The sequence below is a fragment of the Colletotrichum phormii genome, assembly GCF_030913505.1.
Source record: "Colletotrichum phormii strain CBS 102054 chromosome Unknown BDP81scaffold_9, whole genome shotgun sequence".
In the NCBI taxonomy this organism is placed as follows: Eukaryota; Fungi; Ascomycota; class Sordariomycetes; order Glomerellales; family Glomerellaceae; genus Colletotrichum; species Colletotrichum phormii.
Window position 1 is genome coordinate 1,600,789 of NW_026851451.1, and position 16,079 is coordinate 1,616,867.

A 16,079-nucleotide genomic window follows, 5' to 3' on the forward strand; every position below is an offset into this window, starting at 1 on the left:
CTACAACCCTACCTCAACCATATGCCCCAAAAGAGCGCACCCAAACTCTATGCTTGGAGCCTGTCTAATCTGGAAGAAAATCAATCAGTCTTAAGCTCATCGCCTAGTCGGCTGGATGGCTCCATATCCCATCAACAACACCGCAGTCCCCAACAGCGTATCTACGTTCTTGGTGTTGGAAACCTAGGAATTCTTTTTGCCAGCTCGCTTGCGTCTCTGCCAAATCCACCACCGATAACCCTCGTTGTTCATCGCAAAGATCTTCTACTGTCGTGGAGACAGCAACCAGGCATCGAGGTCACTCGGGGAGACTCTACGCAAAGGTATTTGGATTTCGATGTTGAGCTATGGTCCGAAGAAAAACCATCCTTAGGTCCGGCAGGAGAAGTTGCAGATGGACAGGAGATTCCCAACCTCATCGTCACGACAAAGGCATCCCAAGCTCTTCCACAGGTCGATCGGGCACGTCGCTATCTCAATGATCGCTCCACGGTTGCTTTCGCTCAGAACGGCATGTGTAAACTTTGGCCACCTCATGGCGATTCTTACATGGCATCGCGGTTCCCAGATGTATCTGCTTCTCATCCCAACTGGCTGGCTTGCGTCACAACTCACGGTGTGACTTCGTTGGGTCAGTTTAAGAGTCTACATGCCTCCGAGGCAGACCTCAAGGTTGGACTTGTTTTCCCTAATAACTCTGCCGACAACGCCTCTTATTTGTCAAATCTACTCGCTGAATCACCCCATCTCAACGGCCAAGTTGTGGCACGCGACGAACTATGGATACTACAGCTAGAGAAACTCGTCGTCAACTCCGTCATCAACTCGTTAACTGCGATTCTTCGCTGTAAGAATGGCGATCTGTTCACGAAAAAGGATGGTACTATTGCAAATATCATCGATTCTTTGTTGATGGAAGCTAGTAATATTCTCCAGGCCCTGATTAAGGACCGAAGCACCGGAGCTATTCTGCAGACAGCCCCTGGCATGGCATTGGCAACGGAGGACGAGATGACCCGCAAACTCGGACGTCGACGTCGCGACCTCCTGGGCCGCTTTTCCCATGACAAGCTCAAGGAGATGCTTTACAGTGTTGGACACAAGGTCCGAGAAAACACGAGCTCCATGCTTCAAGACGTTTGTGCTGGAAAACCGACCGAAGTCAACGAGTTCAACGGATGGCTAGTTGAGATGGCTGCCTATCTCGAGGGTAGAATTGACGTTGTCCATCACAAGAATCTCGTCGATCTTGTGGAGAATAACACTGTGTTAAACGAAGAGTCTCTCGGCAAGCATTTCTCCAACCTGACGGACAATCGTCAAGGTAGGCTTGCCAATATTCAAAATCAATGACACCGCTCGGCTCGGGTCACAGTACAGCGAAACAACAACGAGTCGCTGAGAAGGACGCGATGACACGCTTGCATTCCCCAGACTATCGTCGATCATATTCCAACACTTTACGAGATCGACCACTATGACACTGGAAATATTAACGGTCCAGGGTACAACCCTCTCGATGCTCGTGCACTTGACTTCAACAACTCGACTGCTCGCAACTGGACTACACCGCCATAGCGACTAGTGCCTGCTGAATGAATCGATTCCGCGGCAGAGATGCAGCATGGTTCTGTCGTAGAAGCCACGAGACGACCTTGGTTCAAGGAACTCGTCTGCAGTACTGTACTTCGGCGGGTGAGCTCCATCCGTCCGGCAACCACGGTCCTCGACAAGCCACTCGCCAAACTCGCGGTATGCCAACGTGGCCGAGTCTCCTCCAAAGGTTACCAGTTTGCTCTAGTACCAAGGCAATCCCGGAGCCTGTTAGTATAGTTTGGTGTGCAGTCGCATTCGAGGTGGCCTACTTCATTTGCCACGTTCGCTTGCTTGTCGCCCCTTAAGAGACCACGCTATAGCCATAATATCAGGCATTATATACTGGTATACCACCACGAGTATCGCGTCAGGGGCCGACCGAACACCAGCGACTGCCATGGAAGTACCCGGCCAGAAGACTTTTCCTTCCAAGGAAATGCCCACACTCTTGGCCCTCAGGATTCGCACCCGCCGCTTACCTTTTGCCGACGATGCCGCTGAGGCGTGCGAGAAAACTCATGCGAAGCTACGCCCACGCCCTCTGGCATTTCTTGATGGGCAGTCATTTCGCCGAACCAGTAACGCTGCTTGAGCCCGCATTCGCATGCACGGTATGGTGGCCTCAACGGGTTCAGCGTCGTGTTGATGCCATTCATGGAACCTCGAAGCTTGCTATACACCAGAGAGAAGCACTGTTCATTGTGGCGACAAAACGAGCAGCCAAAGACACGCAGTGGATTATCTTCATGGATTGAAACGGCTGCCGTTGTCAACTTATACAGTGGAAGCTAGCAATGCACCAAGTTCTGCCCACACAATCTCGATACTGATCTGTCATAAGAAGTGGATCGTCAGTGGCGGGCCACCAGTTCAAAGACGTTGAAAAGCTCGATCTGGAGTCAGCATGGATCTTGGGATCATCTTGCTTGAAGTCACGCCATTTCCTCTATAGCAGCAAGATCTGATTCCTTGCATTCGGTCTAGAGCTTGCTTTTGCTCCCTCAAACATGACAAACCCTGGATGTTCGATGGTTGGCCGATGGAATGCCAAGCGGCGAAATAAGAAGCGGAGCTCAGGGCACACAGCAACCCAGAGAGCTCAATCCAATGAGACCCTCAATTCCCTCTGTTCAGTTGAGTGTCACCATGCAACGATCATGACCGGTAGTGTTCCTCTGAATTGCGAGAGAGCCACGCGGTGGAGAGAACGGCGGACCCAGCATCAGCGCTCCGTTTTCCAACATATGGATCCAATTCATATTGATGCCTCAATTCTCCGATTGGATGACAGGGGTTGAGAGAAAACTTCCGGTGCATATTTAACGGAGATTTTTCTGTCGATGCCTGTCTAATGGATTCTTGTCAGCTCATTGCGGAGACTGTGGACGACATCAATTTCGACAAGGCTAACAACATCCCACAGGCGAGTGGTCTCGAGGCAACAAAACTACCTGACCAAACCCATTTCTAAGTGGAACTCCAAAAATGCTCTAGCACACATCACGTTGATCTCAAGCTGGCCCTAAATGTCAACCTGCGGCAACGGAGGACCAAGTCCTGATTGGCGCTTGAGCAGGCACGAGAAAAAAACGTTGCTGTATGGTTACATCGCAGCGTCAACCCGCATGACGCATCTTCGAAGAGGTTGTATGCCTGGCCTTGGACGTACAATTTTCTCTCCCAAAGCTCGAAAAACAATGACCTTCAAGGGCGAAGAAACCACTGTCTCGCTGAGTGTTGTATATATGAGTACGGAATCGGTGAAACCCGGCATATGCTCGGCGCTGTTGGTCCTCGGCTGCAGTATATACCGTCAGTCAGCCGCTTGATCCAAGCTTTTCGGGCTGGCACACGGAGCAACCGGGTGGGAGAAAGGCCGCGGCAAGGGTTCCCTGACAACGACTGTGAAGTCAACTTTGGCCCCTTTCAGCAATATCTCGGACTCGAGAGACCTAGGCCTGCTGCCAATATCAAATGGTCGCCGCCTTGGGATCTCATGTGTGAATACACTTGGTTCACACACGGTCGGCCGACTGGCCCGCCAGACAACCCTATCAGCCCTAGGCCATGAGACGCGACATGACGATGCTGATGCCCCGGAGGACAAACATAAACCATGTCCCCTGGTTCGCGCTCAAGGGAACCGAAGCCAGCATCCCCCGGCTTAGATACCGAGCATACTCACCATCTGGCCCGGCAGTTGACATACGATAACCCATTATCAATCGCACATCGGGAGTTTCACCTGGGACGTCTCATGCGCTGAGCTTGCCGATTTCTTTCAGCATGAAGTTCGCGAACCTGTTGACATTCGTCCGAAGACTAAGAGATGGCTAGCCGCTGACGGGTCATACGAAGGGCAGGGTTGGGAAAAAGGTTCAACTTCGTCGCCAGGAAGACGGGTTGTGTTTTTCTCCCCTCGTTCTTTCAAACGTCGCCTGCATGACCACATGGCAATTTTCCGTGGGTACCTTGAGCCGCAACATCGTGGCGCCTGACGTTTTGGCTTGCTTGATCTGCGCCATGCGAAACGGTACCTGTCCTCTTGCGATTGAAATCGTCACAGTTGCTAAAAGCTTAGCCGTCTTTGTAGAAGAATCTTGGCCCCCTTCACGAACGTCTTCGGAGCTTTACGACTACTCGCTGCGCGAAGTGCGAGAGGGTGTCCGATTTGCGGCCCCCCACAATCGGAAAGTGGTCTCGGGAGTCACGAAATCTTTGAGCTTGAATGTGTTCATAAAATGTCTCAATAATATAGCGGCGGACACGACCTTTCGAAGGGGGGTGCGATAGTGGGTTGGTAGTAACACCATCTACAAGCAGCCGTCGAGAGCCGACGTCTGGACCCAGGGTGCGGTTGGCCTTGCCTCGTTCTCACCCGGTGGCCTGCCTAGACCGTTGGAAGAACGCCGCGTAGGTCTCTGTACCCGATGCAGTGATGCAGGTATCACTCTGCATAGGGGGTGACATGCAGGAACCTCGTCGACCCAAGGCTAACCCGTCACGTCACTTGTCACCGCGCGATCCACGACCTCTCACACGGATGCATGGCGCTGCATTTCTGCTCGCGAAGAGAGAGCGGAAGAGGCTCAGGCATGACAAAGTGTGGGAACGGCTCCGCGCGTGTCACGTCTCGGGGCGACTGACCGCTTCTTTCTTCCCTGGATTTGCCTTCTGGCGGGTGGCTGGGGCCTGGGAGTGGGATATGACGGGGTAGGGGGGGATATATCAGAATTCCCTGGGTCTTATAATGAACGAAAGCCTGGGGCCGAATGTTTCAACGGGCAGAAGCCGCTGCCAAACCAATCTTTCTGGGTGGACGCAGAGCCAAACGAGAGTCTGCACAGTGATCAATGGGTTCATTAACGACTGGAGACTGGAAGCCAGCGGGAGATCCAGATTATAGGACGCTCATTGTAAGGGGGTGAAAGAAGGCGACAGAAGCCGTAAAGGGCCATACTCTTGCTCGACCACAAACCCGAACTCGGCACATGCGGAGGCCAGATGCCAACACGGCTTTTCTTTTTCTTTTTCCCCCTCTGCTCGATAGCCGGTCCTGGTCCGTTCAGCAGACAACAGGGCCAACCTGCAGCCCGTCTCTGCGTTACCGTCCCCATCTGGCTATGTGGCGAACTCTGTGCTGGGATAGGAGAGAGCCTAGAGAGGGGGAAGAGAGAGAGCCAAGGCAAGCAGGTAAGCAAAGCAGGGCCTGTCGTCCTACCCTGTTCTCTCGTCTCCGAACTCTTCGCACCTTTGGGTGTCTTCCTGAATCCTGCCCGCCGCCGTTCCTTTCCCTCCCTCTTCCCCCCACCCGCTCCTCTTTCCGCCATTACTCGCCAAGCCGATATTGGCCCAAAACCAAACCGAACGCGCCAGCCAGCCCAAGGCCCAAGGCCCCAGACATAATGTAGGGAAACAAGAATAACAGCAGAAGCCTGAAGTTAATGAACTTACCCATCGTCCATCACCCAAAAAAAGGAACAAACTTGAAACGAGAGCAAGAGCCAACATTAACTTGTCAAAACTTCGCTTAAAAAAACCACAGCTATCGCCTAGTTTCCGGACTTTAGTAGCTGCTACACGCGTCGCGCGCCCGCCCGCGCGCCCGCGCGCGATCTCTTGACCCCTGGGCCCCTGGCCTGGTTCCCCAGACTTTTACTCAACTCGATCGAGGGACGCAGGCGGGCAAAGCACGGAGTAATAAACAGCTGCCAAAAGCGGATGTATTGTTAATATAGATGCGGCCACACGTCAACTGCACGCCAAACCGTAAAAAAACCTCCGGCCGTCCCTCGGGGCCGCACAAACAGGCCGCGCTAATGTGGCAAGGCCAAAGGTGCCTTGGAGGCTTGGAAGCCTTGTTGGGGGGGGGGGGGGGGGGGGGGGGGAGCCTCGACACCTGGTGAATGGCTCTACCTAACTTGACTACACACGCCCTGATGAAAGGGCACACAATGCATCGCGCGTTTCCCGTCCCGAAGAGGACGGATGATAAGGGGAAAAGAAACATGTTGCTTTTTTTGTGTCCACGTCTATGATCTTGCTTCTTTCCGTCTCCCCCCGTCCTCTCCCCGACTTCCCCGACTTCCCCGAAGCGGTCGGCGCATGGTTTCTTGCAGACTGCAATACGATGCTAAATGTGATCACAGAGTTATCCCGATGTTCCACTTTGGGAGAATACTTGATGGAATCTCGAATAGGCATGCCGGGATCGAGTTAGTTACGATTCCACTATACATTAATAAAAGAAGAAACAAAAATGTTTCGTTTTCCCATATCTTTTCTCCATCTTCCTGCACGTTTTTTTTTTGGTTCACATAATCAGTTTCGGTAGCAGTTCAGGTATAGCTGCCGCTTTGTACCACTTCGTACTATGGCGTAAGGGCTCGCAAAAGGTTGGGACGGAGCAAAAAAGGGGGTTCAAAAAAAGCTACAAATACTATAAAGTATATTTGCGTGATGTGTGAGGCAGAATCGAACAAAAACGAATAATGAGCGTTTAGAAGACAAAACAAAAAATGGTCAAAAATACAAAAAAAAAAAAAAACCAAAAAAAAACAGACGTCGTCATGGATGCGAAAACTAAGCGCGTGTCATCCGCCCTGTATGCGAAATGCATCTTTTCCCCCTTTTGTGTTTTTCTTGTTCCATCCGCAAGGCGCCTAGGCATCAAAGCCAGCTCACCACCAAACCCTTTCCTCGGTTAAATCCAATGCAGTCAGGTTTTCGAGAATCGATGCTGTAGGCGTGTTGGTATAACAACCCACCAAATGCTGCAGGGAAACTGTCGAATGCACCAAATCTCGAGAGAATCAGTATTGATAGCTCCTTGCATGGTGCCAACAAGAAGTTGATGACAATCGTCGAGAATAAAAGCCAAAATTGCCCAAGGGAGCGTCGAGAAGGATAAAAACAAGTAGAAAGGCCGTAGATTGCGTGGTTCGCTGTGTTGCCCCCCAAAGTCTATAGTGTGTGCGTTGTGTCATGAGTCGAGATAAAGGAGTAGGTCGAGAAAAAGATGAAGTAAAATAAGGTGACCCGTGGTGTTCGGGGGTATCTCTAGAATTAGGCGGATGGGGAATCCAGCAAAACAAAAGGACAATGCCACTGGAGAGTCGCAGGTTATGAGGTAGAAGCTGAAGTGAACAAGGCGAAGAAGTAATTATGGCCTCGGTGATTCGAGAAGAGCTGGCGCAAGTCTTCGGACCTTGCGTTCTCTGTGCTTTGCGACCCAAGCTGTTACATGAAAAGACGTCGAGCGAATTGTTGCAGATCTTCCTCCCCTACCAGCTCGCTGAGTCGAAGTGGGAGGACGGCGTTCGTGGAGGTCGATCTGGGTGCTCTGGATGGGTCGTGTCGTTCCAAGTTGCATGATGGAGATCATCGCTGAAGGCAAGCTTCTCTTCATCACCGAAGCTGCTGCGTGTAGATGGTGTCTCCAGCCGGGGGCTCAGAAGTTCCCGGTGGAGACATTGAATGCTATAAGGGAGGACCGCCCATCAATTCCTGCGTGCGTTCTCGGCAGGCAGCAGGGGTGAAGCCGGTTCCGACCTTGTTAGCTACGATGCGCCATTTCTCATTCTCGTAGTCTTGCAGTGCAGTGCGAAGCTTTTGGTCCTGGAAAAGAAGTCAAGTCAGAAAGCTGCGCGCGGTCTTGCCATGTTGTGCCGTCTGGCTGTATTGCATGGCGTCCTCAGGGGAGGGAAGAGCACATACCGTTTCGTCGGTCCATTGGGTGGTCTTGGCTTTGAGCTTCGTACAATAGCGCACCTGCAGTGTCCCTGATGATCTTCCGGGGAAGAAATCCGCGATTTGCTTCCATGTCAGGGATTTGTTCTCTTTCAAATCGATTAGGAGCTGGTCGTCTTCGGGTGTGAACTTTAGCTTCGGGCCCCTTGGTCTCGGTGCCGGAGTCGGCATGCCTGCTTGTCCCACGACGCTCGGGGCACCGCCTCTGTCTCCGCCGTCATCATCACGCCTCATCATCTTGGAAGGGGGTCCTGTATCGGGTAGTCGATGGTGATGGTGCGTAGGAGCTTGCACTTGCTGGGTCGCTTGTCCATAGGCGGTGCCCAGAGGAGTCTGCTGCATGGTCTCGAGGTCCGTCTGCTCAAGGTCAATTCCGGGAACGGACAGGTCAAGCTCGTCTGGTCTCGGTCTTTTCGGTGCTCCATGGGGCGTATGAGATTGCGTAGGCGTTGTCATGGATGGATACAAAGGAGCAACGACTGGGCCCGGAGCACCGTAGTGAGGCGGGCCCAAGTGCCGGGCGTGGCCCATGTGGTGCCCCGGGTCCATTAGAACCTGATGGGGGTGGTGAGAGTGGTGAGGGTGCTGCTGGTGTTGCTGCATGGCCGGATGATGGGAGTGATGGCTAGTGGGCGGCTCATGGAGAGTTGGCGTGTGAGCGGCGCCATGGTGGAGAGAGCTCCTATGATGTTGATGATGTGAGGGCGTCGTGTCATAACCATGCTGCTGTTGGCCTTGGTCGCTCGGATGCGACTCCTGTGCAGAATAATCGACATTGTAGTCCCCTACTCGGTAGTTGCCCGCCAGCGTGCCTCCGGCACATGGGTCCCGCCAGAGCGAACCGCTCTGGACGGTCGCCGGGCTTTGAAGTGAAAGAATTGGTTGAGCGAAGGCCCTCTCGGGCGGCGTCGGGAGAGGTGAAGGCTGCTGATACGACGTTGCGGGGTCGCGATGGTGGTGGTAGTCTTTCAAACTGTGATCCTGTAACAGCGCTATGGTGTCGCCGTGATGAGACCCCCCGTCCAGACTCAGCGAACATTCGTGCCCGGGAGGTGTGGAGAGAATTTTCGCGGTATTGCTGGAAGCGGATGAAAATGGTGTCTTGTGGCAACGGTCGAGCCCTTGCCAGAGTATGTGGTTGTGATGATCAAGATGCTTCTAGCGGTAGTGCTGTGGAGGAGTGGAAGAGGAGAGGGACGACGATGACGATGATGATGAACGAGAAATAAGTCCAAGTTGGTGTTGCGGTTTCGTAGTAGAACTTGTCTCCCGGCGGTGGAGAGTTATCTGTCTGTCTGTCTGTCTGCACGGCCGGACGGATAGTTCCCTTTGACTGGCGTAAGGTGGGAAAAAAATTATTAAGACGAAATGAAGGTCGAGGTAACCATGCTACCCTTTTTCAACTGGTTGTTGTCACGCGCCGTTTAAGCTCACGGGATCTTCCCTTGACTTATTATAAATCCCGTTCGGCCCTGGACAAGTAATATAGTAATGAAGGGGTCAAAGGAAAAGAAGCGCGGACGTGGGCAAGGGCTGCATTATATCGTCCGATGTGCCTTATCGAAAAGAGGAATAGAGGGCTGTGTGTGGACTCTTGCTCTGGGGGTAGAGAGAAGGGGACGAAGGAGAGGAGAAAAGCATGCATGGGAGGGGTGAGGCGAGAAAGAGGGTACATCAACTGCCGCTGCTTTTGTCACCGACTTCAAGCACATACGCGATTCGCCATGTGCGAGACGTATTCTGTTCCTGAGTAGGTTGCGGAGACTCAAATTAACCTTGCCCAGTAAGTGATGACGGTAGCATAATTTGGGGATCTTATGCCATGGGTTTCGCTGCCGGATATAGAAGCAGGAGTACCCCCGGCCGGCGGTGATGATGCAACAGGCGAGGGGTGAGCGTGACAGTGGCCAGCCCAGTATGATGGGCAGACAGGGCCGTCGGGGGGGGGGGACAAGCAATGAACAATTTCACAAATCTAAGAAACCTCCGGATGGATTCGATCCAACCCTGGAAAGAGAGGCCAGACGACCCAGAGAGAGAGAAAGAGAGAGGTCTGGAAAACGCATGGAAGGAATCCAAACACGTTCAGCCGAATGAGGGATACAAGCTGAAACGAGCCCTACCATGCGCTCGCTGGTTGGGAAGGGTATGGCAACTGAGCAGCAGCAATTCAGAAGAAGGCCGCCCATGTTGCTCGGCCCCCTGCTTCACTGGGGAGAGAGAGAGAAGGGGAACCAGGGTGGCAGCTCTTGGCTCAAGGCAGTTGACTCTTGAGTGCGAATGTGTATGAGCGTGTGTGTGTGTGTGTGCGCGTGTGCGTGGGCTCGGAAGCTCATAGTCCCTGGGTCATTCTTCCCCTGGCTGCCGTCCTTGACGGGGGGCTTGCTTTGGGTGGAAAACCACCAGCGAACAGCGTAACTTGGACAGCTCTGCCCATTCTGGAGAATACAGTGGAGTCTGTTGGGGGGCAAACAGCAGGTTTTGGGAGAGGAAATGGCTGGATGAGCACCGGGAAGTCATGCCTTGGCCCTGATGGGGGTATATCTGATGCAGGGAGGGTATACCAGAACCATGAAGAGAAATCGCCGCTCCGGTACGCGATAGGGCCAGAGAGACGGTAAGGTTGCAACAACCACTCGACCTAGTGGGCAGATTGCCGAGGGGTGAGAACAAGGGACTGCCGGGTGAGAAAGACGGAGGGCACCAGTTCAAGCTGGTTGTATCCGTACGCAACGTCAGGAAGAAAGGAAGAAAAAAAAAAAAGACCCTTTCTTTTTTTAGCCTTGATCCCCTTTGCCGTCACCGGTGGCAGTGAGGGCCTGCTTCCACGTTCGAGGACCTGGTCAAAAGCTTCGGGATCGATTCGGAAGGGAACTGCAGTGGTCCCAGGAGGCAAATCATCCCGGCTGACCCAAGATGAAGACGTCCGCAGCAGGGGGATTTGCGTCCCAAACGCCAGAAAAGGCGTGTCAGTCGGCCTTCGCCTCGATGTCGATACGGTCAAATCTGGCAGGTCCCACAGGCAGATGCCAATGCCAGATGCAGAAACAGAAGAAATACGACTCCGAAGGGATATGTCCGAGATGAGAATGACGGCGGTGCCACGGTTGAGGTTCAGGTTCGGCAATGCGGCGGCTGTTGGACCAGGCGGGCGGCGCGCGCGTCGACGAGATGGGATGGTCGAAGGGTTGACTTGCACCGGACCAGACAAGACTGGTTAGCCTGTGGGGTAACAACTTTTTCCAATGAGGATATTTATTTTGGGGGACTTGGGACGTGTGCGACTCAACGACCAGGTCGTACGATGGTGCCGTCGTCGAAAGCATGGGATGATAGCGGTTCGCTCGAGGTGATTATTCGTCTGTTTGCATGGGCGGGCGCGCGCGCAAACGTGCACGCAGCCGCCAGCAGTTCGAGTTCCTCTCGTCTTCTCACGAACTTGAAGGCATCCCCAGATTGCCAGACGCGTGCGCTGAAGACGCGCACACAGTTTCCCGCGGCCGCCCACACGACCGTACCCTCCCCCCCCCCTTCCCTCACCTAACCGCGAGCCGGGAATGTGGTGGGTGTAAGCAGGAGGACGGTACATGGCGAAAGAACCCCCCCGGCTTTCGGCAGCAAGGAGATTGTGCGACTCAATGCACATCCCAGACCTTTGGTGCTCGATGGTAGGTCGGTCAAAAACAGACCTGGGGAGTGGCTCGACAGGCTCGCTCTCTCGCCGCTGGGCCAAGGCGAAAGTCGCAAGTATCTTCCATGGCTCGTCAGGGAGGGTAGGGCCGAACCAGTAGGAAGGGCGCTTGGACGAGAAAACCTGGGACGAAGACTCGATGGGAGGGTGACCAAGGAGGGCACTCGGACAGCAAGAGGACGGATGGCCGACGGAGTTTGGTTTGGCGTTACGTTGGAAAATTGGCTCGAGACTCGTATGGGTGAGATGCGGCTTGTGCTGGCGGCCAAGTTGACCTCATCGAGACATGACGGATCATGGGAGGGGGGGGACTTGAAGCTGGAGCAGGGGGTCAGACGGGTATCGCATGAAGGAAACGCGTTTCACGCATACCTGGCAATTAAAAGATCAATTATGCGACCCAGGGATCCCGGGCAATCTTTCTAGAAGGAGTGGGACTCTATTCTAGCGTGTGCTCACCTTATTTCTTCGTCGCCAGCTGGGCCCTCTGGGGGGTGACTTGGGGTCCATTCTGGAATTTGAAATCGTCGACTAGGGGAGGATCCTTTGGGGCGGTTCCTGAAGAGACGGACGAGGGCCGCGAATCAGATGGCTGGGCAGTGGACAAGTCGGCCGAGTCTGTGGGCACGGGGATGTCGATCAGACGTAAAAAGAGGGCTTGGGAGGTGACGGAGTCGGCGATGATGTGTGGTGATGAGGTGGAGATTGGAGGAAATGCAGGGCAGATGAGATGCCTGATGCGCAGTCATGGAGCAGAGCAGATGACGGATGGGCAGATGAGACGACGAGAAAAGCCCAGGAGGCAGACGAGGCAGTGACGGAGACAGAAAGAGAAAGACAAAGAATCAGATAGGACAGGGTCAAGAAGATTGTCGAATGAGGTCAGAGAAGGTTCCATCATAGCTTCAGAAGACGACGGGAGGTAGGCGCCGAGGAGTTTGAGGGCAAGATGATTGAAGGAGGAAGAGATTGCGAATCTTGGAAACAGCGACATGGAAAATGCGATAAATGCAGGTCCAAATTGAAGCTCCCGACACTCACACGCCGCAATTTTGATGTTTAATTTTTTTTACATTGAGAAAAGTGTGGTTGGTTGGGTCTCAGATTTGGGTCAAGTTCATCTCACTTGCAAGTCACTTTGCTGGAGAATTGGGTGGAAAGATACATGGGTCACCGATAGACACTTTTCCCCAGGTGTGCCATCCTGATGCCGAGACTTTTGTCTCGGCTCTTTGTCTCTCCCAGGAAAAGAGGAAGGTGCAATCTAGGTTGTGTACACAGTCAGGTGCAAGTACAGATAGACCTTCCGTGCTTCCTCACCTCATTATTAATGGGCCATGGCAATCTCCATCACCTCACCTTGTAGAGATGAGACATGGCAGCCGGGCCAGACTGTCCCCCAAGAAAGGCTGGAACAGTCAACAGACACAGTCCGCATTGAGAGCCAAGCCTCGAGGTTCGACGTGTGTCGGTGAGGTCAGACCGTCAGGTACCTTGGGTAAGGTATGAGGTATGGAGTACATGTGTCCGTACCTTACAGACCCAGGCAAGGTACCTTATCTGGTACTTTGCAGGCTCCCTGATTAGCCGCGATGATTTGACAGATGGGGCCGGCGGGTGCGCGTCAATGAGGTCGAGTGTCGTTGTGGAAGAACGGAGGCAGTGACCCTCGGCTCACTCACGATCCACTCTTTCCCTGGTACCTTCCAGTCTCCACTCCCGAACTGGGTGCTGCAGTGTTCTGTTCCTGCCTCCACTTGTCACGATTCTGCCTCTCGTCATGTAAGGTACCTAGTTCCTGCCGTGCGTCGTGCCTGCCCAGCCTTCATGGGGTAGGTAAGAGAGGTACTCGTCCAGTCAGGTAAGCCAAGGTACGACGGCGACTTCTTCAGCCCTCGTCGCATGTCGTCAGCCTGGCCCCTTCTTCCCTTCCGTCTTGACGTAAGGCGGGTGGTATCTTAGGTAAGGTAAGGTAAGGGGCGCCCTGACATCGGGTTCCTCTCAGATTCCGACGACCGGGACTGTAAGTGACGACAAGAACGGCAAGGCAGCGCTGGATGCTCGCTCTTACCTTACTTTGCCGTACCCTGCCCTGCATGTGGGCATCTGCGGAATAGAAGATGGAAGGAATGGATGAGGAAAGAAGACTGTAAAAGTGTAAGGTACGGTCCACGGAGTACTACGGAAGGTAGGCACGCAGGTAACCAAAAAAAAAAAAAAAAAGGTGCCATGTCGATGGTTCCTTCCCGTTCAACACTAGGCCAAGAATGGGTAGTCGGCCAAGAAAACCTAAGGCAACTTAAGTTAAGGTCGGCTGCCTTAGGTTGCTCTCATCTCACGTTGAAGACGGATGACTGCAGCACTGCAGAGAGATGGGATGGGATGGGATTCTCCATTTTCCATCATCAATGCCCGCCCATTGCCAAAGCACATGCGACAACCAACAATCCGAAGCCTAGATGACCACTGCAATCTTCGTCATCGTTCTCGTCCCGCATCGAAATAGATTGCTATTGCCAATAGCCGACCCCCTCCCCGATGCTGGAGGATGGACCCCGGAATGTCCAAGCACGTCAGTACATACTTCGTACGCAGTACCTTGGGTATTCTAAATCTACGGAGTACGGATACGCAGGTACCTAACCTTACCTTACACTTCCTGGCCAAGGTAAAGTATCTTGCATCTCCCGAGGGCGCAGCGCACCCATATCGGCGACCACGCCGCTGCACCCGACTGATCCTTTGCAGCATGCGAGCCCCTTACAGAAGAATGCCTGGCTGACTTCTTGCATGCATCGCATGGCTTGCTTCTCGGTAGCTCGGCTCAGAAAGGGAAGTGGTGGGTAGGGTTACGATTGCGACTGCCAGCGGTACATCGTCCTCGCCCACGTTCATGGGCTTGTTGGACGTACCGATCCTTACTACGCCCTTTGCCCTTTTTTCTCTTCCGCTTCAGCTCTTCATCCACTTTCCGAACCGCGATCCCCCACGAACATGACGCCGCTTTGTGGCCTCGCCTTCGCGTCGCGTTCTTACCGCATACTTTTCCTACTCTCTTACACGTGTCTGGGATTATCCTCTTCACCTAGTCTTGGACGCTCGAACCCGCCGCAAACCTTCTACAGTCATGAGTCCGGACCGTCGGTATACACCGGATGACAGCCGGCGCTGTGCCTGTATGCAAGTCGTTGTTGTAAGCCAGGGACACCCGTGGTCGATTCTTGGTCTTGCTCGAGGGGCCTCTCCCCGGACTCGAGCCGAAAAAGTCTGCTGCGCTTCAGAGGAGGGGCATCATACGATCAACCTCGTTTCTGTGGCAGCGGTGCCCCTGCATCGCCTAGCGAGCCTCCAAGGGCCCTGTATCGCCTCAGCCCAAAGCTTGATGAACCTTCGTCCGCTTGGCGGTTTGGGTATCCGGTCGGCGGAAGCCGTCTCTTTCAGACTTTCAGTAGGGAAGTACGGATAGTATTACTAATTGCCCTTGCGTTACATGGCGCACGTATTTTACTCCCGTCTGTCTATCCGTAGTCCGAGGTAGCTACTACACCCCGCAGACTGCAACCACCACACTTACAAACTTCCGCAACATGGCTTTGTGCTACACCAAAGAGCCGCTTCTTTGTCTTTGTCCAAAGTCTCGCAACGAATCTAGGGTTATCAACCCGTACCCTGGGGCCGAGACTAGCAATCGCTTCCGTCCACCGGGCCCCCCCACTTGTCTCGAGGCCTTATTGCCGCTTGGCTCTTGGGGAATTTTTTTTTTGGAGAAGGCCGTTGGGTGTTTGCAGGCACCCGGGTAGGGATCCCCGAGGTTGTCACAACTCACACTAAACTTGGTGGGTTTCTGTGCTAAACAGCAGGTCAACCTTGAATGCGCTTCAGGGTTGTCAGTCTTAGTCCTCTCGAGTCTTTCGCTGCTCTTGGTACCCAGTTTCTTGTTCAAGGGACCTGGTCAGTGTTTTCCTTTCGGGGATCCTTCACGAAACCAGCCCTGTCCAAATTACAACACCTGTCCTCCAGCTGAAGGTTAAACTGCAAACGTGTCGCGGGATTGCGCCGGCCTGCCGATTCCGAGCGTCTCCTGAGATCCGCGACAGTCCCTCCGCAAGACGTTTGATTTACCTTACGCCACCTCGCGCATTTCGGCTCGACTGACCAGAAACACAAGATCGTGTCCAAGCCTCGCATCAGCTGAGAAAGACGAGAACGATGTCGATACGACAGCGAACCAGCCAAGGAAATTACCGGCTTCAGCTGACCTCCTGGATAACTGCCGAGAGGAACTTTTTTCCCAGCAATCACGAAGCAGAGTCCAGTCACAAAGCCAGAGCCAGAAACCATCTCCGGGCTGCCTCATCTCCACTCACCAAGCCCAATAGTTCGTCCCTACCTTCTTGGAGAGCTCGCCCGATGCAGTGCAGCCTCCAAGTGAGTTGACGGGGGTTGACCCAGAAGTTATTTCCATGTCTTCATGCGCCGCCCTGTGGCTCATTCCACATCTGCTTGCGTGCGGCGTCGACCCTCTCAGATCGCCAATTAAGGC

At 53.6% G+C, this 16,079-nt stretch overlaps 5 protein-coding genes across 5 annotated transcripts; 2 read left to right on the top strand and 3 right to left on the bottom strand.

The window, feature by feature from the left end:
* Positions 1-21: 21 nt before the first annotated feature.
* On the top strand, positions 22-1,353 carry BDP81DRAFT_318620 (ketopantoate reductase PanE/ApbA C terminal-domain-containing protein; the record flags this gene model as incomplete). Its single annotated transcript, XM_060584370.1, has 1 exon — positions 22-1,353. The coding sequence occupies one exon, from the start codon at positions 22-24 to the stop codon at positions 1,351-1,353; it is 1,332 nt and encodes a 443-aa protein (XP_060445985.1).
* A 1,124-nt stretch (positions 1,354-2,477) lies between these two features.
* On the top strand, positions 2,478-3,008 carry BDP81DRAFT_223143 (uncharacterized protein). The gene has a single exon (XM_060582818.1). The coding sequence runs from the start codon at positions 2,604-2,606 to the stop codon at positions 2,892-2,894; it is 291 nt and encodes a 96-aa protein (XP_060445986.1). The 5' UTR covers positions 2,478-2,603; the 3' UTR covers positions 2,895-3,008.
* Positions 3,009-4,782: 1,774 nt separating this feature from the next.
* Positions 4,783-5,770, bottom strand: BDP81DRAFT_427354 (uncharacterized protein). The gene has a single exon (XM_060590349.1). It carries the CDS (start codon positions 5,424-5,426, stop codon positions 4,959-4,961), a length of 468 nt encoding a protein of 155 aa, XP_060445987.1. The 5' UTR covers positions 5,427-5,770; the 3' UTR covers positions 4,783-4,958.
* A 1,752-nt stretch (positions 5,771-7,522) lies between these two features.
* Positions 7,523-8,775, bottom strand: BDP81DRAFT_518783 (uncharacterized protein; the record flags this gene model as incomplete). Its single annotated transcript, XM_060595935.1, has 2 exons — positions 7,523-7,713; positions 7,813-8,775. Coding segments are annotated over 2 exons (1,101 nt in total), but the record flags the coding sequence as incomplete, so codon positions are not given.
* A 3,346-nt stretch (positions 8,776-12,121) lies between these two features.
* BDP81DRAFT_223184 (uncharacterized protein) lies at positions 12,122-12,582 on the bottom strand. Its single transcript, XM_060582819.1, has one exon. The coding sequence runs from the start codon at positions 12,528-12,530 to the stop codon at positions 12,282-12,284; it is 249 nt and encodes an 82-aa protein (XP_060445989.1). The 5' UTR covers positions 12,531-12,582; the 3' UTR covers positions 12,122-12,281.
* Between the last annotated feature and the right edge of the window lie 3,497 nt (positions 12,583-16,079).